Raw genomic sequence first — 25507 nt, 5'->3', positions numbered from 1 at the left:
TAAAAATTCTATGTATAACATAACTATTTAATAATAAAGTTATCTTTGCTATTTTATCACACTTTAAAATTGTATACTATAAAACTGTTGATAATATAGGATACTAACATATCAGCATGTAAATAATTATATAAATAGTAAAAAGTAAGTAACAGTTAATGTTATTATTTATATAAAACTTTTTTTATTAATTTCACAAAAACATAATTTTAAAAATTAAAAATATTATTTAAATTTCCTCAAAGCTATCACAGTTAAAAATTAAGTCACAAAAATCATTTTTTATCTTTGTAAGAAATATTAATAAAAAGTGAGCTTTCTACTCCATCCACATTAAATACACAATCTTGTTTTTGTTATTATTATTTCTATTATTTTTCTCAAATTAGATTATGTGTGTGTCTAACATTTTCGTCTATTCTTAAATAATTATAAAATTATGACACACAAAAACAAATATGCATGATTGCATGTACATAAATGTGAGTGCTCACATATTTATAAACTGATAAACTATTAACATGTTTGGTAAATTTAATGCAAAGTCTACAATGTCAGCAGGAGTAATAGAGTAAGGAGTAAGAGTAACAATTGACCAATTAAAAACCGGGAGTAAATGAAATGGACAAATCTCATTTCATATTTCTTACTTCTTAGTCTCTCCTTTCTTAATCTCCTACTCCATTACTCCTGTTGACATTGTAGACCTTGCATAATTGGAACAGGATAAAAATTTCTGCAAGATATAGGAATCATTTAGTCACTGTCTATCAACTGGTGCCCTCTACAGGTTATAGAATACGGATGAATAATACAGATTTATAAGCATGTGAAGTTAAGATGTTGGATTTAAAAAAAAAAACACAAAATACATCAACTTTTATAAATAATATCAAATACAAAATTCGTTTATTTTATTCAAAACAATGTATGTCTTAGTTTAATAAAACTTAATATAAACTTCCAAGTCTGTTCAATTTGTACCTTTAAGAAATTGGTAGATCACGCTGAAATCCTTATTCGAGAATCCTTGAGCGATAACTGCTCTATAAATTTGATGCGCTAAGGAACCGAGAGGAATCGGAGCTTGCATTCTGGTCGCAGCGGATTGCGCCAATCCCAGGTCTTTAGCCATCAATGTTGTTCCAAAACCACCCTATATTTTATGCATAAATTACATTATTTGCTTCATAATCATTCAATTCTTGCACTCAAAGAATAAAGTAGCAGCAATTAAAAATTTGAAGACAAATAGCGCCTTAACCATCCCGGGAAAAATATCTTCGTAAATATCAAAATAGATAAAATTATATCAGAGCGGATCTAATTTTACAAACCAATTGATAATTTGATTTGATCTATAATTTGATTCTTGATATGAAGAATTTTTCCCGAAATGTATTACAAAATTTTTAATAAGAACAGTAAATAAGTTACATAAACTAAAAAAAATAGAGTAACCATTTCTTGAATAATTATAGAAAAATTGTAACACAAATGTAGGCGATAAAAAAATTACGATGAAAGAACCTACTATTAATTCGAACTCTTTTGTTCTTACTTCTAACACCATACCATGATTACTTCACTCAAAGAGTACACAAATAAAATCAATTACGGACGATAATATTCAAATAAATACAATAAAGCAATTATGCCTACATAAAATTATTTACTTTCAAATACAATAAGCTATCAGTTTCATAGTCAAGAATTTCGCAGCGTTATAACTTTATAACGTTATCTTCCTCAATGTTACTTCAATTTCTCTGATTGGGAATCTGTTTTGGCGAATTTGCATGTAAAGAGAAAACTGGGATACATAGAAAGTCTTTCATACTAGATTACCTCATAATTCTTCGAACTGGGCACATTAGGCAAGATTCCTGGAACAGGATTGTAAACATCGGAAGACCAACATCGGCCTGAGCTGGAATTTACAATGTCCGCCAATACTTTGGGATCCAAGCCTAGCCTGAAATATAAAGAGTATTTAAATTACCTGCTTAAAGGGTAATGAAATTATCAATACATAGCCCACCGCTTGTATCTCACTTTTGCCCAAGGTTGAACGCCTCGGCAGTACCGATCATACTAATAGCTAATAACATATTGTTACATAGCTTAGCCGCCTGTCCCATGCCTATGTCACCACAGTGTACTATCCTAGACCCTAGAGCTTCGAGAATGGATTTCGCATCGTTAAAATTTATTTCTGAACCGCCTACCATAAATGTCAACGTGCCATCCTTGGCGGCATTTACGCCTATCGAATTAAAATATAGGGATTTTTTACCATAGATAACTTATTCGAGTATAATTTACGTCTACGTTAACTTAACACTGATAATAAGTATATACAATGACCATTTGTTTAATTATGTTTATGTTCACATATACATTATAACAGGTATAAAAACAAACCTCCCGAAACAGGACTGTCGATAAACCTCAAATTACGTTCCCGAGCCTGCGATGCAACTAACTGAGACACCGATGGATCCACGGTACTGCTGTCAATCAGCAAAGCATTCTTTTTCGCTGCACTAAAAATAAATTTACGATGACTAAACTAATATCAACTATGTAATATGTATGATGCATTTATTTAGCAAGTTTGAAAGAGTGTTGGATTTTAAAATTGTTGTTTAAACACCTAAGCACACCATTCTTGCCAGTGTAAACATCAAGGACATGTTCATTCGAAGGTAACATTGAGATAATAACTTCAGCTTCTTTCGACATTTCAGCCGCACTTGATGCACAACTCGCACCCGCCTCCACTAAACTCGTCACCGCCAATTTATTCACATCATATACAATGAGCTCATAGCCCTGTGTGAAACAAAATTAATTATTAATTATTAAGGCTTATTTAGAATTGAGAAAGACAGTAATTTCAAAAATAAGAAACTTTCGATTACTTTTTTTAACAAATTCTGTGCCATGTAACCGCCCATGTTGCCTAATCCGACGAATCCGATTTTTGAATAACATCTTGCCCCTAAATTAATTGTAACTTTATTATAACTATAGTATATGTATAATATAATTATATAAAATTTTAATGATTTTTTGTATATATATATATATATTATATACATATATAATATATGTACGCCTTGATATGTTTATTTAATATGTACTGATGTAATTTTTAACATCACATTCTTTTACGGAAAATTTTTGTGATTAGCCGTTTGTCAGTTGAAAACTTACGTCTAAGAAATTAGCATAGGAATCAAAAGGTTAATTATGTGCCTTTGTAATTTAATAGCTTAAACCTTTAGAACAATAACTGATACATAGCTAGATATATTAGCCTCTATTTAAAGCACTAAGGTCTATTTAAATCTCACTGTAGTACATAAGTATTTCGTGTCTTTTAGAATTTTTCTGTTTTCGAAACATTTGTTAATTACGTCTAGAAAAATATTCTAAAAACAATTAATTCGGCAATTTAAGTACACACGTAATTAAAACGTCGATTACCGAGACATTCAAAATAGTAAAAAATAATTATTTCAATGAATATTCAATAGTAGATATTTATTCATGTTTTTGCAAAATATTTTAAACAGTCTAATAATATAAATAAAAAACTGTCCGCTATCAAATATCAATATTTGCAAGTAACAAAAGTTAAACGTAATTTAATTAAAAAAACATTCTGTATTCTTTTATTTATAGCCTCCAATTTTTTTCTATAATTAATATAAATTACAACTGTAACGTCAAACATTATTAAATGTTATTAAAATTCTTATCTGTGCATAATAATAGTTTTATTAGAATAATTTCACGAATAGAAAATTTTATTGATATGAAATGGTATTTAAAGAATTAAATAAACAGAAATATTACCTGTTGATGTGTTAGTAGATATTTTTTTAAGTACCAGACGAACACTCATTTTAAACACTTCTTGAATAAGAGAGTAAATTATCAGTAAAATAAATTATGTTGTGATTTTGTAACCAAAAAACAACGAATATTGATTCTTATACTAATCAATTTGATATATTATGCTAATAAAAACTCGTTTCAACATGTAATTAGCTGCTCATTATTATACGTTTAAGTGATCAAGTAAAAGAAGCCGGATTAAGTGTCAAGAAATATAAAAATCTTTCGCGAAGAAAAGGATAAACTTAGGCTGTGAAAGAACAACACTGCCGAATGATACCAAAGTCACGACTGCAGCGACGTCTCACATTTATGACATAGCATGAAAATACATTACGTAACTTGATAAGAATTGATAATGAATGATGCTTTATTAGCGGGCAATTTGAATAGATTCTATAGTTTGCTTATTGGTAATTTTCGCAGTATTATTAAGAATATTACTTTACTGCTGATCCTCAAAAAATTAATAATTACAATATATAATTTTTTGTATAAATTATGCAAAGTTGGGCAGTAATGCGTTACTTATAACTTCATTACCATTACTTTTTTTTTTAAACGAAGTTTTAATGGCGTTATTTTTTCTTTATAACTTTTATGTATAAATATATAAATTTTGTTACTTTTTACAATTGGTAATTAATTATTATAGTTTTAGAATAATAGGTATATTCATTTCTCCAACACATTATAAATTATGATTTATTTGAAGCTCATGAACCTTTCTGTTTAACAGTCTTGTATCTTTTTGCAAATTGTTAGTTCATGGTCATGTCAACAGAGACCATTTAGAGAATATAGAACGATTAGGAGCGCATGCAAATTATTAATATTTCTATAATATGTAGTTGTTTAGACGACACAAGTATAAACACATCAAGATATAATAATCGTTATTACTGCCATGTCACATGTTCATTCTGAAAAGCCATGTCTCTGTCTCTTAGAAATATCTATATTAAATATAAACGTTTAGCCTTGTGACATTTTGTAACACATTGAAGAATTATTAACACTATGTTATAATTCCTTTCTTTTACTTATCTATCTTTATTTGCTTACTATATCTATAAAAATGACATTAAATGCACTTGTTTCTTATCCGAATAAAAACATGTAAATCTTAAAAAATTTTATTATATAATTTGCAATATTTGATAATAGTTAAACGCAAATTTGTTTGAAATATCAAATATCTGCACTAATTATTTGATTACATTTTATTAAATAAGTTATTCAGATATATGAAAAAATACAGATATTGATTATTTACTAAAATAAGACTCTTGAATTCTAATGTTAGTATGTCAGGTAATAACGTTAATTAATTAAATAAATTTAAATAAATTAATTAAACTTGAATAATTTAACTAATTTAGAAATTTAAAAATTAAATTATAATTAAAAATAAATTATTATCGGTATCTATATACAACCAAATTTTTAATGTAAATATCTATAACAATATTGTTAATTATAATAAATTATACTAATAATAAATCCTCTTTACATGTAAATGTATTATCATAAATCTTCATGATTCAAAGTAAATATTAGGAAAGTTTTTCATGCATATCTTATTGAATATCGTTATTCATTACTCCACATAAACACTGGACATCAAGTATCTTCACATAGATCGGTAGTGTCAAGGACACTTTGCGATAACTTATTAGACAACCCTTCTCTTGTCGAGATAACCGTAATAAATTTACCACGAGTTTCGTTGTTACTATCACGAAGCACATTATCGATCAATTTTTTATGGATCACCAATTAAGCTCGACGTACGCCACAGATAATTGCGCGTACATTTTTTTTATGCGTCGCGTAATTATACTTATGTCAACCATGTTGGTCGTAGCTTGTGTTTATTTAGTTATCAAGGTAGTTATCTGCTGTCAAATTGCACTTCGTGTGTCTCACCATACACAAAGCTACACAAACTGCATGTATGAGCGTGTTCATACAGACACTATCCTACGTGCAATTCCATTTGGAGTAACTTACCAAGTCGACTCTCATTTTCACGCTAGACTTATTCGTGTTATGTGACTTGCTGTCAAGTGTAATAATCTGACAAAAACAAATTTTCGACAAACTTATTGTGGCAGATAAAATAATTAAGCAAATCGATTTCGACAATTAAAAATTAATTTAATTGTAATTAAGTGTCTAAATCAATATTAATTTAATACCAAACCAATGATAACACTATTTGACTGATGCTAAAAGCGTTAACTCTTAATTAAGCCTTGCGTTAAAAAAAATCTTATATAATATGTTGATTTGCGTGATAAGTTATTAAATAGTGTTTATTTTATAATTCTGAAAAGGTTGCAATAATCAATACAGGTATGAGTAGATATAATGATTAAGAAAATAATGAAATATATAATACATATAAACACATACATGCAACATCATTAATTTAAGAGACAGTCAATTTTTTAACTTTTAATTTTTATATTTAAAAAATTTTTGAACATGCATAACTATTTATTGACTTGTATCACTCTTTAGATATAATTAAAGGCTATTTGCATAAAAGTTACATTGTTACATTGCAACAATCTGTTTAATAATGATTCATTATGAAAGTAAATGCAATATTCGGTGTTTTATCATTCATTGTTATTCCGGTATTAACTGACAAAAGAAATATTATGAAGAATTTCAAAGTGGAATCCTGGATTTCAACTGAAAATTTTACGACAATAGTTAAGAAATCGTTTCTTTACTCAAAATGTTGTAATATCTTTTTAAGTGGTTTGTATGTGCATATTTACTTTAAAAAAATATATAAACAATATGTAAAGTGATTTTTTTCTACAGAATCAGTTTACGATGTAGAAGTATTATTGCATCAATTTATCGATATTTATCCGCACGAATATCTTCTACATAAAATATTTTATGACTGTCAAGGATACTTTTTGCTGGGACCGACGGATAAGGAAATAGAAAAGGCTATGCGAATGTAAAAACCTATATATATTCATATGTAAAACATGACACGCGTGCGATAATAAGATTAAAATTATTATTTTAAAATTCATGCAAGTATATACTTTTCCGTCAGGGTACCTTCATCCATATCAACAACAGAGATTCTCGTTATTGTTAATAGTGAATTGAAAAATATTTCAACACTTTTTAACGTATCTCTATACGGGAATTCCAATGCAAATATTATATCAAGATCTGGTATTTGGACCTTATCAGAAAACTATTTAAAACCCAGATTTTTTTTAAAAGTAAATAGGTATGCAATTTTTGGAAATTTTATATGTTTACATTACAAACATCCAATATCTAATAAATTATATATTCCGATTTTTTTAATATAAAATGTAAACTAACAATTTAGACACTTTGAATGATGTAAACATTATATATTATAGTTACGAGGAATTGATGTCTGAATTCAACACAATTAATATGAGAGGAAGAGAACTGCAAGTGTGTACTTTTTATCAACCACCTTTCTCCTACCTCAAGAAAACAACTACAAAAATAATTAATGGCGTTGAAAAAGAAGTTTTTCTAGCAGATAATGGTGAATAAAATTACTTAAATTAATTTCAATTAATATTTGATAATTACTATCCCTGAAATAATTAATTAATACTAATTAATATCAAAAATAAGTAAAATTATAGAAAATTAAATAATTGTAAAAATAAAGCAATAACAATAATGTGTTTATGTGTCTTACAGATAAAGAAAAGGATGGAATAGAAGTGAAGCTGTTTCTAACCATAGCAGAAAAATTAAATTTTACTTGGACAATACAAAATTTAAAAGGAAATGACAGGTAATTTTACATATCATTTCTAAGTTCTTACCATGTATTTATCATGTATTATATTAATACATGATAAATCTTATAAATAAATTAATTTTTAGATATGGTCGGCCCGTAAATGGTACAGAATGGAAGGGTGGTGTTATTCAACTTATACGGGAAAAAAAGGTATAATTATTTAAAATAAATTTGAATAAATTTTCTAAATAAGAATTCTTTTCTTTGCTAAAAATATATTTAAATATTGGACTTTTTAAAATTTGAATTACAATATAATAAAACAATAAAAAATAATTTATAATCTCGTTGACAAAGGTTGATCTAGCATTTGGGAGTGTTTGGTTAACGCAGAATCACAACGAATTCGTAAACATGTCCACACCGTGGATTGAGATGTTCATACATTTTTTGGTACCGCGACCACAACCGATTGCCAATTTCTGGGCGCTTATGAGACCATTTTCAGTGCGATGTTGGATACTTATAATAATTATGTTGTTTGTTACCAGCATGTATATGTATATACGCGCTAGGATAGATCCAAAATTTCCGCAACGTAAGTTAATCCATTACGTACATTAACACTAAAACACAGAGCAGTATGTAATTTGGGTTTTTTTTATTCTTTATAAATGCATTTAATTTGATAAATATACTACAAATTTTATCACACAATTAGAATTTTTTAAGTGCTATATAGATTTGTAGATTAAAAATAAGATTTAGAAGATAAAAACGCAGTTCTTATCGTGCGCTTAAGTTAGTGACATAGAAGTTATATACTTAGTTCCATTTTATTATTTTTTTATTTCATAAAAATCAATACAAAACAATAATAATTTTTAATTTTAATTGCATACTATGATATAATATCTAGGTAAAATGTTACACAAAATGTTAAATAAAAAAACATTTTCTTAGGTTTTCGGAGCATTTTCTGCACAATTACGGAATTGATCGGTCGTTTAGTTGGCACATGGGTACCCAAAAATACTGCCAATGCTAGGTTCGAATTGCATTTGTGGAACACTACAGGATTCTTGCTTGTAACCGCCTATTGCAGCAGTCTTGCAGCAAGACTTGCGAGCTCGGAATACGAGGATAGGTAGCATTAATTCTATTATTTTTAAATATGAATTATTTTTATTTAATTAATTTAAATAAAAAGTTAGTTATCACTAATTTTACTCATTCTTGTAATAATTTGCACTTTTTATTTTAAAAAACAATTTGCATTTTTTATTATTAAATAATATTTTTATTATTAAAATATTAAAAGAAATTGCTTATTATTTAGGATCGATACTGTACGTCAATTTCTTCAGGCTAACTTAACGTGGGGTCATATGAAACAAGTGCCATATTGGTCTGACTACTTTGATATGGACGTATGTAAAATTAAAGTATGCAAATGTATTTTTTAATTATTCATAAACATAAAGAAGAGTTACCAAATACATAATTAAAAATTTGAGAAATTATTAATTATATTACTTATTTTATTAATAATTTATTGAAAAAAGATCAAATATTTAATAATTAACAAATAATAAGAATAATGAAAAAACAAAGACGTTAAGACTGGCTTCTATTTTAATTTTGCAATTAACATATTTTTATTTATATAATTTATTAGATTAACTATCACTACTTATTTTAATATTATTTATCGTAATAAATTTTGTAATACACTCTCTTGACATATTATGTATAATAATAATAATATTGATTTGATCTCTATAATAATTGCATATATATGTACATACAATAAATGTAAATATCTTGCAATAAAAGTTCTTTTATTTAAAATTCTTTAAAAATCTTTAAAAACATAAAAATTTAATATAAAATTACACGATTACTATCGGTAAGTTAATAAAAAATTATCAATTATTGTATCTGTATTTTTTAAGTGTTTTAGCATGCACAAATGTCACAAGATGTAACTTGTTAAAATTTTATTGATATTACTCATTTCTCATTTATTTCATATTTTTGTTATTAAATATTGCTTACGATTTAAAGTAACTAATATAAATTTAGCAATTCTCCCTCTATATGCCTTTAGGATCCTTACACAAGCCAATTACCGTCTAGATATATATCCGTGAGGGGTCAGGAAGCATACGTACACGCATTAATCAAAGAGCGTAAATTTGCAATTTTTGGGAAAATTATAGGTTCGATCTTCTTTCCTGAAGAAGATATGTTTAACGAGCATATTAAAGTAAGATGTAAGAATGCGTCTATTTAAAATACTAATATTTAAAATAAAAATAGCTAAAATAAACTGTAAACTATATTTATAAGGGTTACAGACTTATGAAACAAAGCATAAGCTATTATTATTCGTCTTTTGTGGTTCAACCATGGCTGTTAAAACCAATTGACACGGTAATACAATCGCATAGAGTTATTAATTATTATTTATATGCTTATCAACTTTGCTTATCAAAATGTCATAAAGATATAATGTTTTTAGTTATATTTATCATTTTTTCTTTATAAAAACTTTTAAAATATTAAATTTATATAATTAATATAGACATGTTATATGATTTTAATGTTAACAATTAAAATATAATTAATATAAATGTTGCTATTAAGTGATATGTAAGCAATTATGGTAAATTATTTGAAATAATAATACAAAAATTTGATTATTATTTGAAATAATAATACAAAAATTGTTTTTATCGTCTATTTTATTTTAATGAATTTAAAAGAAGTTTGTGTTGCGTAGATGTAAATTCAATAAAATGCTTTTTTTTATATTTAAAAAATTTCTTTATTTTTTAGATAACATTACGGCTGAAAGAAACAGGTATCGCTAGTTTTTATCTCAAAGACGTTGTCCATCGAAGAGCCACTTATAGTTTACGTGAAATTCACAAGGAGTACGATGGTCTCAATAGCAATTTTATAGTCCTCGGACTCACACCATTAGGCGCCGGATTTATGGCGCTCACCATTGGCCTTTTGGCATCAACAATAGTATTTTTTTATGAGTTGAAACAAGCTGCTAATTCGCGACCGATTCGCGAAGTGTTTCGAGATATTCAAAAGAAACGGGAAATATACAAATCATCGATTCTCTCTTACAAAAGAAAGTCGGAAAGAAGCTAAGCTAATGAATTACAATTCAAACAAAAGTTTCAGTTTATTTGTAATTATGTCTGCCACTTATATTGCAAGTACTGATATTTGCACAAAAATCGAATAAATAATAAAATTTCTCACAATCGTTTACAATTTTATATAACATATTAATATATATAAAATATTTCTTTTCCATAAAACATTAAATTAACATTAAAAATATATAAATATAATATTTATAAAAAAAAGAATACAATTAAAAAGAGAAATAACATATTAATTGAATATTAAATAAAAAAACATAATATATTTGAGATAGAAATCGTAGCTTAAGTAAACTGCATCTTAAGTTATATTAAATTTAAATAAAATTATAAATAATATTTATATAATAATACTATAACTTTACATTGAAACATAAACTTTAAGAAATAATTTACACACTAAAAGTGTTTTACTAATACAACGTGTTTATGCAATAATGGTTTTCTTTTGAACTGTACTAATGTGAGATAAAATGAACAAACATATGCGACCCTTGAACATTTAAAATATCTTACAGTTCGTATTATCAATGTTATTATCCCAATTAACAAAGTTTTTTAAATGTTTTCTTAATAGTTATTATTTAATAATTATATTTTATATACTTTATTTATAAACATAAAAATTGTATTTGTTAAACATTTGTTAAAAATTTATTTTATATTAATTGTATACTCCACATAATGTTTAAAAAAGTATTTATAATACTTGACGTTTATTTAACATTTATATTGCATTAATAATTTATTTGCAATATTAATTTTAAAAAGATTTATGTATGTAAGTAAATTATTCGATTGGCATGTTTTAAACATAAAGATAAAGCAAAATTGCCCATTTTAGTCTGTAGCGTATTTTAATGCTATAATTTTTTTATATATAATTATGATTTTTAATTTAACCACAATTGGTAATTTATTTTATGAATTTAAGTATATATTACAACGTTTCAATTCATCTTCAGATCCTTTTTAACCAAAATTAATAATATTAAATTAGTGGTCAGCGCCACATATTCTGCAGTGTGAAAAATTTATTAAGAAGAGAGAGAGATGGTAAAGATGTTTTTATCAAGAAAAAACATACAATAAATTTATAAAAAGATATTAATAATTTAAATCCGATATACAGCCGAATTATTAAGTTACTTTAACTGCTATTTTTCACTTTGTTTTTGTTTTCTTTCGAGTCACGTATTAGTCGCTATTCTACTTCCTTATTGTACAGACGTATTCAACCGTCACTTAACAACTTTTTAATTTCATCAAATTGACATTCACATTAACACGGGAGACATATGTAAGTCCACGAGATGAATTTGTTGGAACAAACTCATGAACTTATAACGTTCCCACGATATTAATTGTATCATTATTATTCATTTTTTAATACTGACTATCAACTTTATTTAAAAAGAACCTAAAGATAGCTCAAAATGTTGTAATACACACTTAAATTCATAATAAATTGCCAGTCGTGATTAAATTAAAATTTAAAAATCATAATATGGATTCTTTGTTAATTATCACTGGCGACTAAAAGAAGATTTCCTATTTATCAAACAATTTTTCGTGTAACAATCCACGTATTTTTTGTATTTATTAATTTATCATTATATAGATTTATTATTTTTATATTTATTTTTGTTTTTTTTTAGTTTCCAAATTAAATACATACAATATTTTTGCTAACAATAAGTAATACTATTAATATATTATACTTTTAATTAATTTAAAAGATTATAAAAAATGAAAAATGAATAAGATGATTAATAAAAGAAATGAATATTTTGAAGATATGACCAGGGCAAAACAATTTCATGATTTATTTTAACGACGTAGAAGTTTTTTAACTTCGATACGGGGAAAACTTCTGTGATCTGTAATAATCACGTAAAACAAACATTTTAATGATAGTCTCAACAGTATCTCCTACTGAACAAGTAGCATTGATAATCACGTAAAACAAACATTTTAATGATAGTCTCAACAATATCTCCTGCTGAATAAGTAGCATGACGTTCAAATCTATTATCGGCATTTTCTCAGTAACGGAAAAAAAAACGAAGATGCTTTATTACGCCACCAAATGTACTGAAATGTGAGCTCTATAAATCTTGCGTGGCGGAATAATCTGTAACATTATTGCCAAGCTTTCGAAATGAATAGAATGTGTAGTGCTGTATAGTGTTTCATCTTCGTTAATAACAAACAAGTTAAATTTTTACAATATCGTGTTATCGTGTATAAAGTAAAAACGTTTATTCCATTTATTCCAAAAAGAAACAAATTTCTATTAAAAGTAGTAAAAATAATACTAACGTGTGATTTAAACAGAAAGATGAAGAGAAGGCACATCGACGACGGTAAGTATGCCATTTTTTACTTATATAATTGAATAATTTTTATACAACACGAACTAAATGATGCGCGTTACAATTACGTACAGTTTAAAGATGCATTCATCAATAAATTATACTGTGTTTTCCTCTCTTTTAATAATGTATTTTTCGAAGAGTTAAAATGTTTTTATTTGATGTTTTCATACATTCTAATATGTTCTAATACATTATTATAAAAATAACAAAACAAAAATTCTTCTTTATATCTATTAGTATATCTATTAAAATGTAAAGAAAATAGTTATATTTATTATTAAAAATTGAAATTAAGAAATTCGTGAAATTAAGAATGTAAATCTGAAAAAGAGATTTTCATAAAACAAATTTGTTATCTCTTCTAAATTTTATTCTAAACTAAACTATTGATAACGTTTTATTATTATAAAAACTATTGAAATTTTAGCTTAAATAGATGTATTTTAATATCTGTTGTCACATCATGTAACTTAATTAATCTTATTTCTACATTTCTTACCATTAACATTGTTATGTCACTTGTATATTACTTCCTCCCATTTATTATTGTAAAAACTATTAAAATTATTTAATTTAATTTAAAACGAACGTATACAGAAGGGATCAAAAATTCCCCGTATGTCATATCCTCCTTTTAAAATAAAAATTTTGTTTAATGTCAAAATTATAATAAAAAATTATGCAACTATAATTTTAATTAAATTGAATTTAATTTATAGTGATTAAAACATTATAGGTTCAATAAAAATAATATACACACTGTTATATATAATTAATAAATCAAAAAAATAAATAAAGAATGATATACATTTAATAAATATAAATTATAAAATTATAATATATATAAGTAAATAATTTGAATTTATACATTTATATATTATTTTATTGTAGTTCAAATGTCAACGGTAGATGAACATTTTAATTTACTATTAAAGGATAATAATTTAATCGAACAAAATTTTACTCGTGTTACACATGAAGATCTTCCAAGCTGGTATGATGAAGAATTATTTAAAGAGTAAGTTCGTGTATGATACGTGATAATAAAGTATTGAAAATGCATTTATAGCTATAATTGATTATAATTAACAATTATGCTGTATTTGGTAATAAAAATGTAATCCATATTATAAATTAAAAGTTCTGTTCACTGAATATGTGAGAAAATAATAATCAACATATGGATAATAAATATAATTATTACATTATTCAATCTTAATGTCATATTTCTGTGATACTATGTATTTTTGTGATATACAAATGTGATATTAAGAAATTTATAAAATGCTAATTTTAATATGCTCAATGTATTACAGAAATTTATGAACTTTGTTTACAATGCACAAATAATACATTAATATAGTGCACCTGTTAAGCTATACTTTTTGCTGTTCATCTTTCTTCTTTATTTTTTCTCATTAAAAAAAAAAGATAAATTGTATAAAAAGTTCAGTTAAAAAAACAAATCTAATACTTTATAAGTAATAATATTTTAGTAGCAATTAGATTTGAAAGAACTATACATTTTCAGAGGTCAAAACTATTATAAGCGAAACATGATGCAAATGGTATTAAGCAGCTTCGTTGGGCTTCTCGCGATAATAGCATTCCCAGAAACATTAAAGGTAATAAAATTATTTATTTTTTATAATTAAATTAAATGTTCTTATACAATTTTTTTTATAGCTGTAAATAGTTTTCCTTATATAATATAAAAGATTTTTTTTACCTATTAATTACAATAATTCTAATATATTAAAATAAAGTTATTTTATGGAATATTTATAATTATTTTTCATCATGAAATAGAACTTGTTAAAAAGAATTAATAAAATATTATTTATCAAGTAAAAAATAATACAATAAAAACAAATTTATTTCTTTTAATAGATACTCAAATACACCGGAAAAAGCAGTTTACCTTGCGTAACTTTTAGCAGATATACTCAAACTCTTCTACATATTTACAAGCTGTATACGAGTGACCCAAATGACCCAAAATCAGAGTAAGTTTTATCAAAGAAAAGGCACCGAATTTGAAATAGTTTCTTAAATTGGAACTCCCTTATTTTTTGGAAATTAAATATCGCATCATACGTATACAGATAAAAATCTGCTTAGTTAATTAAAGAAATAAAAACTCATATTTCATACATTTATATCCTTTTCTACATAAAATCTGCTAGAAACAAATTCGTCAAAACTGAGAGTTATATTTGTACGATTCTGTCTCTTAGCCTAACGAATAACTTTGAGTCTGTATAGAACTACATAATACATAATAAGATGTATAAATCAAGAAAATGTAAAATTAATACTTCGATCGTATAAAAATTCCAAATTAGGCGCCCATTTCGTCAGATGCCCTTTTTAACATGTGTCACGAAAACATTAATCATTAAAAAAATACAAAATAGTATCATAATAATTTTACTATATTATTTGATAGAAGATATTTTCTAATTTGTATTAATTTCTCAACATTGTTTTTCTAACCGTTATTTAAGAAATATTGTTCAAAAACAAAATTATATTCCAAATTCGGTGCCTTTCACTTATGTGCAGTTTTTTATAGGATTAGTCGCTAAACACTAATCAGTAAATGGTTGTTTAAAAAATATTAAAATAATAGTATTTTAAAATAATAAATTGCAGATTAATTAATTTTTAGATTTTTACAATATTCATATATTTTTGTTAAAATATTACTAGAACATTACAGGCGCGCGCTGCGCGCGCGCTATTTGACTTTTCACTTTAAAAATAATAATAATTGCAATTTGATTTTCTCTATCTTTCGTTTACATTAATCAAACGTCTTCTGCAATTTTAAATTAAAAAATGTAAAGTTTAATTATATATACATACATACATACATACATACATACATACATACATACATACATACATACATACCTACCTACATACATACCTATTTGCATACTTACTGCTACCTAGCTACATATTTATCTAGTTACGCTCGCTCGTTTGCTCCCTCCCTCCCACCCTTTTTCACTCACTCACTCGCTCACTACTCGCTCACTCCTCGCTCACTCCTCGCTCAATCATTCGCTCATTCCTCGCTCACTTCTCGCTCACTCCTCGCTCACTCCTCGCTCACTTCTCGCTCACTCCTCGCTCACTCGTCGCTCACTCACTCGCTTCCTCCTCGCTCCCTCCTCGCTCCCTCCTCGCTCACTTCTCGCTCCCTCCTCGCTCCCTCTTGGCTCCCTCCTCGCTCCCTCCTTGCTCACTCCTCGCTCACTCCTCGCTCCCTCCTCGCTCCCTCCTCGCTCACTCACTCGCTCACTCCTCGATCACTTCTCGCTCAATCACTCGCTCACTCCTCGCTCACTTCTCGCTCCCTTCTCGCTCATTCCTCGCTCCCTCCTCGCTCACTCCTCGCTTACTCCTCGCTCACTCCTCGCTCACTCCTCGCTCACTCCTCGTTCACTCCTGGCTCACTCTTCACTCACTCACTCACTCTTCACTCATTCTTTACTCAATCACTTACTCACTCACTGCCAACCAGCCAGCCAGTCGCTCACTCGCTCACTCCTGACTCACTCCTTGCTCACTCCTGGCTCACTCCCGGCTCACTCCTCGCTCACTCCTTGCTCACTCCTCGCTCACTCCCGGCTCACTCCTCGCTCACTCCCCGCTCACTCCCGGCTCACTCCTGGCTCACTGCTGGCTCACTCCTGGCTTACTCCTGACTCACTTCTGGCTCACTCCCGGCTCACTCCCGGCTCACTCCTGGCTTACTCCTGGCTCACTCCCGGCTCACTCCTCGCTCACTCCTCGCTCACTCCTCGCTCCCTCCTCGCTCATTCCTCGCTCCCTCCTCGCTCCCTCCTCGCTCACTCACTCGCTCACTCCTCGATCACTTCTCGCTCAATCACTCGCTCACTCCTCGCTCACTTCTCGCTCCCTTCTCGCTCATTCCTCGCTCCCTCCTCGCTCACTCCTCGCTTACTCCTCGCTCACTCCTCGCTCACTCCTCGCTCACTCCTCGTTCACTCCTGGCTCACTCTTCACTCATTCTTTACTCAATCACTTACTCACTCACTGCCAACCAGCCAGCCAGTCGCTCACTCGCTCACTCCTGACTCACTCCTTGCTCACTCCTGGCTCACTCCCGGCTCACTCCTCGCTCACTCCTTGCTCACTCCTCGCTCACTCCCGGCTCACTCCTCGCTCACTCCCCGCTCACTCCCGGCTCACTCCTGGCTCACTGCTGGCTCACTCCTGGCTTACTCCTGGCTCACTCCTGGCTCACTCCTGGCTTACTCCTGACTCACTTCTGGCTCACTCCCGGCTCACTCCCGGCTCACTCCTCGCTCACTCCTGGCTCACTCCTGGCTCACTCCTGGCTTATTCCTGACTCACTTCTGGCTCACTCCCGGCTCACTCCCGGCTCACTCCTGGCTTACTCCTGGCTCACTCCCGGCTCACTCCTCGCTCACTCCTCGCTCACTCCTCGCTCCCTCCTCGCTCATTCCTCGCTCCCTCCTCGCTCACTCCTCGCTTACTCCTCGCTCACTCCTCGCTCACTCCTCGTTCACTCCTGGCTCACTCTTCACTCACTCACTCACTCTTCACTCATTCTTTACTCAATCACTTACTCACTCACTGCCAACCAGCCAGCCAGTCGCTCACTCGCTCACTCCTGACTCACTCCTGGCTCACTCCTGGCTTACTCCTGACTCACTTCTGGCTCACTCCCGGCTCACTCCCGGCTCACTCCTGGCTTACTCCTGGCTCACTCCCGGCTCACTCCTCGCTCACTCCTCGCTCACTCCTCGCTCCCTCCTCGCTCACTCCTCGCTCATTCCTCGCTCCCTCCTCGCTCACTCCTCGCTTACTCCTCGCTCACTCCTCGCTCACTCCTCGCTCACTCCTCGTTCACTCCTGGCTCACTCTTCACTCACTCACTCACTCTTCACTCATTCTTTACTCAATCACTTACTCACTCACTGCCAACCAGCCAGCCAGTCGCTCACTCGCTCACTCCTGACTCACTCCTTGCTCACTCCTGGCTCACTCCCGGCTCACTCCCGGCTCACTCCTGACTCACTCCTTGCTCACTCCTGGCTCACTCCCGGCTCACTCCCGGCTCACTCCTCGCTCACTCCCCGCTCACTCCCGGCTCACTCCTGGCTCACTGCTGGCTCACTCCTGGCTTACTCCTGGCTCACTCCTGGCTCACTCCTGGCTTACTCCTGACTCACTTCTGGCTCACTCCTGGCTTACTCCTGACTCACTTCTGGCTCACTCCCGGCTCACTCCCGGCTCACTCCTCGCTCACTCTTAGCTCACTCCTGGCTCACTCCTGGCTCACTCCTGGCTTACTCCTGACTCACTTCTGGCTCACTCCTGGCTTACTTTTGACTCACTTCTGGCTCACTCCCGGCTCACTCCCGGCTCACTCCTCGCTCACTCTTAGCTCACTCCTGGCTCACTCCTCGCTCACTCTTCACACACTCACTCACTCTTCACTCATTCTTTACTCAATCACTTACTCACTGTCAACTAGCCAGCCAGTCAGCCAGCCAGTCGCTCACTCGCTCACTCCTGACTCACTCCCGGCTCACTCCTCGCTCACTCCTCGCTCACTCCCCGCTCACTCCCGGCTCACTCCACGCTCACTCCTGGCTCACTCCTGGCTCACTCCTGGCTTACTCCTGACTCACTTCTGGCTCACTCCTGGCTTACTCCTGACTCACTTCTGGCTCACTCCCGGCTCACTCCCGGCTCACTCCTCGCTCACTCTTAGCTCACTCCTGGCTCACTCCTCGCTCACTCTTCACACACTCACTCACTCTTCACTCATTCTTTACTCAATCACTTACTCACTGTCAACCAGCCAGCCAGTCAGCCAGCCAGTCGCTCACTCGCTCACTCCTGACTCACTCCCGGCTCACTCCTCGCTCACTCCCCGCTCACTCCCGGCTCACTCCACGCTCACTCCTGGCTCACTCCTGGCTCACTCCTGGCTTACTCCTGACTCACTTCTGGCTCACTCCTGGCTTACTCCTGACTCACTTTTGGCTCACTCCCGGCTCACTCCCGGCTCACTCCTCGCTCACTCTTAGCTCACTCCTGGCTCACTCCTCGCTCACTCTTCACACACTCACTCACTCTTCACTCATTCTTTACTCAATCACTTACTCACTGTCAACCAGCCAGCCAGTCAGCCAGCCAGTCGCTCACTCGCTCACTCCTGACTCACTCCCGGCTCACTCCTCGCTCACTCCTCGCTCACTCCCCGCTCACTCCCGGCTCACTCCACGCTCACTCCTGGCTCACTCCTGGCTCACTCCTGGCTTACTCCTGACTCACTTCTGGCTCACTCCCGGCTCACTCCCGGCTCACTCCCGGCTCACTCCCGGCTCACTCCTGGCTTACTCCTGGCTCACTCCCGGCTCACTCCTCGCTCACTCCTCGCTCACTCCTCGCTCACTCACTCGCTCACTCCTCGCTTACTCACTCGCTCACTCCTCGCTCACTCCTCGCTCACTCCTCGCTCACTCCTCGCTCACTCCTCGCTCACTCCTCGCTCACTCCTCGCTCACTCACTCGCTTTCTCCTCGCTTCCTTCTCGCTCCCTCCTCGCTCCCTCTTCGCTCCCTCCTCGCTCACTCCTCGCTCACTCTTTGCTCACTCTTAGCTCACTCACTCGCTCACTCCTCGCTCTCTCCTCGCTCACTCCTTGCTCCCTTCTTGCTCACTCCTCGCTCACTCCTCGCTCACTCACTCGCTTCCTCCTCGCTCCTTCCTCGCTCCTTCCTCGCTCCCTCCTCGCTCACTCCTCGCTCTCTCTTCGCTCCCTCCTCGCTCACTTTTCGCTCACTCCTCGCTCCCTTCTCGCTTCGCGCGCGCTACTTAACTTTTTATTTTTTACTTTTTAAAAATAAATTACAACAATAAATGTATACATAATATTTATACAAATTTGACAGCTGTCAAAATTGCAATGACAGCTACTCTTGCAACACGAAATATGCGCAGCGAGAGAACCAATCGGCATCGCGGAAAAGCGACAACAATAAACTTCGAGAAATGCGAGCAATCGACTTTACATGCCTTTTTTTAGATAGGATTTTTATACACTACTTATTTTTAAACTACTTAAAAATGTAGTTATATTATAATAAGTAAAGCAATGTACCTTATCACATATTGTTATTAACTCACAAATGCAAAAGCGCTTTACCTATAAATCATTTATGTTCAAATATCAACAGATTAGAAGTTGCACTTTATATATCTAGATAAATAACTACCTTTTTAATTTTCAATTTTTAAAAAGTTAATTATTATTGTTGTAAAGTTTTTTAAATTAAAGTACTTTTTTGTATATATATTTTTCTTTTAAAATAAACACTTAAACGTCAATTACACGCATCGGTCATTAATTAGCTCACCGGTTTACTGATGGTTTTTGAATATTATCATCTTTTTAATAAACATATTACTTTCTCTTATTTCTTTAAAACATTACGATATTTTTAAAGAATAAATGTACAGTTATTAGAATTCAGTAATTGATTATTTTTTTCCATTTATGTACTATAATTCACAATATACATAGTGAATTTCTTATTGGTTTATTGTCTGGTTAATACAGTGACTATACTTTTCCTTTTACTAGATTTTGTTCTGTTGTTTCTGAACAATATAGAAAAAAAATACATAATTTTTAAAAATTTTATTATCAGATTTATTGCATAACATGTAATATTTTATTTTACATTTACATTTTACAATTTTATCTTTATTGTGGTTCTTTTTTTAGATAAATTTAAATTGAAATTTTCTAGAGAGCTAAATACTTATTATTTTTTATCATAATTTGTATCTGTAGTAATTTAAAAATAAACAAAAGCTTTACTTGGCTCTTTCTTAATCCACTTTGTCATGTATAATTTACTGTATAATCGCATATAAATACATCTGAATTTATTCTGTACCTTATTTGATTTTCACATCAAACTACATTAAACAAAATTTTTATAATGTAAAATATATATTTATGTACACTATTCTCAAATTTTTATGTTTTTTTAGCTTATATAAGACAATAAACGTAATTCATTTGAAACACAAGATGATTAGTAAGAGAGCAGAGAATGTTGGTATTGGAGGGATTTATCAACGAGATATGGCAATCACACAATTCGCTTTCATAGGATATATGTTAATCGTTCCAAAGTCTATTGGCTTGTACAGTAGGCCGCAAGAACAGGAAGCACTTAATCATTTTTGGCGTGTGATAGGTCACTTGTTGGGAATTCCTGATAGGTAATAGATGTTTCTAATTTAGTAACACAAATCGACACAAGTGTGGTTCCTATCTTTATTACTCATTAAATATCAAGGAAGATAAAATAACGTTTGTGTCAATTACGTATCATTAAATGGAAAGCATTCAATGTATAGTATAACATTAACCCTAGAACACGCACGGGGGTGTCTCTGGGACCCCAGAGCAATTTCTTCTTCTTGTTGCTTCATCCACTGCAACACCGAGATCCCGGACTGGGAGAGGGAGGGGGGAATGTTTATTAGTTATACTATAATTTTGAACGGTTGTCGGCGTCAATCGTCCTTCGGCAACGAAAACAAACAAATATAAATTTTTGCTTGAAGTCTCAGTGATCCCAAAGTGTGATAACGCTACTTTTTTAACAAATTAAAAATATACAACTTTGCAGTTAAGTTTATTATCTTGTAAGTATTATTATTATTGTTGAGAATTATAAGGTTTTATGTACTATTATATTGATATATGTGTGTGTGTGTGTGTGTGTGTAATATTTTCTTAAATTTTGATTAATTAATAAATATATTTTTTATATATTTATGTGTATATACTCTTATTTTGTCTTCCATTTAATTATATATTCGAAAAACAACGTGCGTATCGAAGAAAACCTCTTTTGAAAATCGATGATTTTTAATATGCGAAATAATTATATTTTTTGAAAGAACGCATAATGACGTATTTTTTTTAATTTAAACTTTTTCTTCAAAAAACTGTACTTTAAAGTTGTCTAAAAGTCATATTTTTATTTTTTTTTTAATCATGAAAAAAGCAAATTTTCTCCAATTTTGTCATAAACTCTTTCTCATATTTTTGTTTATAATTTTTTTCAATTTCTTAAAACGTTTTTTTCATGTAAATATTCTAGAACTAAAGATTCTGACAAACAAAACTAGACCTTAAACGTTTAAATCCGTTTAATTTCCAGGAAATCTGTTTGAGTGTTCATGAGGTCTCCAAGACCCCAGATTGGGTTTATGAAAGGTTCTTTACATGCATGTTCTAGGGTTAAAAATATATTTTAATCAACTCATCCATCAATAAATCCTATATTACGTAGTTTCTAATATAGTTTATATAAATATATTAATTCTATAATTTTTTTTATTAGTTTTATTAATTATTTATCATTATTTATAGATTAAATCTATGTCGTAAAACTGCAGCAGAAACTCACAAATTATGTCTAAAAATAAATGACATCTTAACAGATTGTTTAAATAATGCTCCATGTGAATTCTATCACATGGCATTAGCTATATTAGATGGATTGTGGTATATTGACATGACTTTAGATAAACATGCGTTTTTAAAATTTACTTATCAACTGCATGGTTTAGAATGTGAGTATTTAAATAGTTTTTCTTATTACTTACATAATTTCATTTAATGTTATACTAGATATCAAAATTGTTTTTATTAATAATTTAAATAGTTTTTATTAATAAAAAAGTATTGTTTTATAAAAAAAATATATTCCACAAAAAAATATCATTAACATTTCAGATAATAAACCGCTTGGATGGTATAGTAGATTAAATGCAAAATATCGTGATTTTGTACTTTATCTGTGTCGTAAGTGTTCTATATATAGATTTGCATATCTTATATGCATATATTATTTTTAATTTCCTTTCTGTTTTAGTTATACCTTATGTCGGAGCAATAGTAAAAACTTATTATAAGTACGTTCTTCTATTTACATTATGGCTTGTGCAAAAATGGCCTATATTAGCGTGGTTATCATTCGGAAAAAACAATTCCCGGATCACACTATATTAAAGATGTAATCGCATCGAATATAATTACCGTTCTTTTTTTGCTCTTACATAAATAATTTTTTTCATGTAACAGTAAATCTATTTAAGTTATACTGACAATTAATTAATTAACAATTAAATAACCGCATGTAATTCATTTATTCGAAAAATTTTACTTAATTACGGTGCTCAAAACTTTATATTATCGAAATCCAATATTTAAAAAAAAAACCTTTTAATGAATTCTACTATTTAAAACGAATCTTTTTGTAATCTAAATCTCCTTTAAAGTTTTATATAATTTTCTTGACTAAAAAGTTTTAAAACGTTTTAAAAAATTCTATTAATTTTATAAAGTACATGACTATAAATTTGTTAAGAGAGTTCCTCTGCTCAGACCCGGCACAACAAGTGGCACAGGGGTTCAAGTAAAGAAAAATATTCAAATGACCATTTTGTTGCCTTCTTTTTTTTGCTCTACCACCCTTAGATAACTAAATACAACAATTTGAAATTCATGTTATATCACTAGCACACATTTACCACACTTACGTGCTGTATTCAATTATTGTAAACTTTTTTTATCTTATCAATTATTTCACTCAAACGAGCAAGTGCATTGTTTCAAAAATTTAATAGTACTTTTCTAGACAGTTAAGATGTATTATTGTAAAGTTTCACTAACATCTGTTCATTACTTCTATATTTAATACGACAATAAAAACTGAAAAATCCTGAAAATTCATCGATTCCCATAAGAGCTCATGTTAATAAAATATTTAATATCTAAATAACTAGCTAGTTCAGCTTTCTAAAATTTTGACAGTCAATTTATATCACTAATTTAAACTTCTCTACAAAATTTCATGAAAATCTGTTTATTTTGATTTAGCAGTGGAACTCCCTTAAGACATTTATTTTGGATTCTTTTCTGAATTAAATGCTCTTTAGTAAAAAAAAATATATATATGTATAATGTGTGTGTGTGCGTGTGTGTATGTATGCGTGCGTGTATTGTAAATATGTTTCTAATTGTTAGTATTATCACATTGATTGCCGATTTCAGTTCCAGAATATCTGTCATTATAATTTCTGTTTAATTTACAAATTTCAAATAAAAACAAATGTTTTTATCTTTACAACTCTAAAACGTTTTAATTAAAATTCTTACATAATTTTTATTTTTAGATATATTTATTCTTGTATTTCGTATAATGTATTGATAAAGTGTTATTTTAAACTTTTTGATAAAAAATGAAATAACATTGTCGTTTGGCACGCTAAACGTAGCTGAGCGCGCGACCGGCGCGACGTGTGTATGCGTGCGGTTGGATTCGAATTACTCATAATCGCCGCCGAGCCACGTATTTTTACCTTTTCGCCGCGCACTGTTTCAATAGAGACAGAGAATAAACAAAAAACGATAGACGAAACGTCTACACTATCTATTTTGTTTATTTTCCGACTTATTCTGGCTGCGTTTCTTTTCGCGCTTACAGCGCTTGTAAACATCATTTGTCCTTGTTTAATCATGATGAACAACAAGGATGAAATGATGCTCACGGCGCTGTGAGCGCCAAATGAAAAGTAGCCTCTATCGAAATAGCAACGGTGGGCGGAGCATAATTATGTTACATAAAAACCAAGTGCAGTGCATTCAGTTCGCTACTCACAACTCTTGCGCGCTGAGTTGGGACAGACCTGTAAGTTTGCAACTGTAATTTTGTCCTAATTGTAAATTTTGTAATTGCACGTTATATTCCTAATCTGCATTCATAAAAAGGGATAAGCATATAAAATTATTGCAACGTGATTACATATAAAATTTGTTATTCTTTACTTTCTTTTTTGAAGCAATAGTGGTAATAGTAGTAGTAATGCCAGAGGTGATTTATCGTGAGCTGGTTAGTTTTTAAAAAATGACAGAGACGTAAATCGTGAGCTAACTATCCGGGAAAAAATGCACATGCATGATCATACGATTATGTGGTAGACACTCCATACTAGGGATGCGTGATACACTAACCGATACATGAAATATCGATGTATCGGCTATTAAATATCGATATTTTATATCAATATTTTATACAGTGATATATCGGTGTATCGATACTCTGCGAATCAATATCGTCTTTCAATACAATAAAGTATATAGAAACTATCAGAAGCATCTTTTATGCTCG

General features: G+C 31.2%; 3 protein-coding genes across 5 annotated transcripts; 2 read left to right on the top strand and 1 right to left on the bottom strand.

Annotated features, from left to right (window-relative positions):
- Positions 1-875: 875 nt before the first annotated feature.
- Positions 876-4193, bottom strand: LOC105829621 (3-hydroxyisobutyrate dehydrogenase, mitochondrial). The gene is made up of 7 exons (XM_036284579.1): positions 3865-4193; positions 2925-3004; positions 2657-2835; positions 2425-2546; positions 2056-2266; positions 1849-1975; positions 876-1156 (listed from the first exon to the last, which is right to left on the bottom strand). Exons 1-7 carry the CDS (start codon positions 3911-3913, stop codon positions 974-976), a joined length of 951 nt encoding a protein of 316 aa, XP_036140472.1. The 5' UTR covers positions 3914-4193; the 3' UTR covers positions 876-973.
- Positions 4194-5801: 1608 nt separating this feature from the next.
- Positions 5802-10959, top strand: LOC105829616 (probable glutamate receptor). The gene is given in 13 exon segments (XM_036284835.1): positions 5802-6678; positions 6745-6889; positions 6992-7174; positions 7314-7468; positions 7630-7726; positions 7819-7885; positions 8033-8273; positions 8639-8822; positions 9015-9105; positions 9786-9944; positions 10028-10111; positions 10517-10830; positions 10832-10959. Coding segments are annotated over 13 exon segments (2004 nt in total). The 5' UTR covers positions 5802-6503; the 3' UTR covers positions 10941-10959.
- A 1614-nt stretch (positions 10960-12573) lies between these two features.
- Positions 12574-24466, top strand: LOC105841041. 3 transcript variants are annotated; one of them, XM_036284252.1, is made up of 8 exons: positions 12575-13226; positions 14130-14256; positions 14770-14863; positions 15129-15244; positions 21309-21542; positions 22705-22907; positions 23071-23139; positions 23210-24466. In XM_036284252.1, exons 1-8 carry the CDS (start codon positions 13202-13204, stop codon positions 23344-23346), a joined length of 1005 nt encoding a protein of 334 aa, XP_036140145.1. In that variant the 5' UTR covers positions 12575-13201; the 3' UTR covers positions 23347-24466. The 3 variants fall into 3 exon arrangements, with proteins under 3 accessions (XP_036140147.1, XP_036140145.1, XP_036140146.1); XM_036284254.1 differs by lacking the exon at positions 21309-21542 and having other exon boundaries at positions 12574-13226; XM_036284253.1 differs by lacking the exon at positions 14130-14256 and having other exon boundaries at positions 12577-13226.
- Positions 24467-25507: the final 1041 nt, after the last annotated feature.

The sequence above is a fragment of the Monomorium pharaonis genome, chromosome 3 (genome assembly GCF_013373865.1).
Source record: "Monomorium pharaonis isolate MP-MQ-018 chromosome 3, ASM1337386v2, whole genome shotgun sequence".
NCBI classification, from domain to species: domain Eukaryota; kingdom Metazoa; phylum Arthropoda; class Insecta; order Hymenoptera; family Formicidae; genus Monomorium; species Monomorium pharaonis.
Note: the sequence above shows the minus strand (reverse complement) of the source record. Positions and strands in the feature narration are given on the sequence as shown.

Excerpts from the sequence above, each read along its gene's own strand:
- LOC105829621 (XM_036284579.1), bottom strand. The coding sequence starts at position 3,913 with ATGAGTGTTCGTCTGGTACTTAAAAAAATATCTACTAACACATCAACA. Across the intron at positions 2,547-2,656 it reads GGCAAGAATGGTGTGCTTAG|TGCAGCGAAAAAGAATGCTT; the intron begins GTGTTTAAACAA and ends ATTTATTTTTAG. Across the intron at positions 1,157-1,848 it reads CCAGTTCGAAGAATTATGAG|GGTGGTTTTGGAACAACATT; the intron begins GTAATCTAGTAT and ends CATAAAATATAG.
- LOC105841041 (XM_036284252.1), top strand. The coding sequence starts at position 13,202 with ATGAAGAGAAGGCACATCGACGACG. Across the intron at positions 14,864-15,128 it reads CATTCCCAGAAACATTAAAG|ATACTCAAATACACCGGAAA; the intron begins GTAATAAAATTA and ends TTCTTTTAATAG. Across the intron at positions 23,140-23,209 it reads TTTTGTACTTTATCTGTGTC|TTATACCTTATGTCGGAGCA; the intron begins GTAAGTGTTCTA and ends TTTCTGTTTTAG.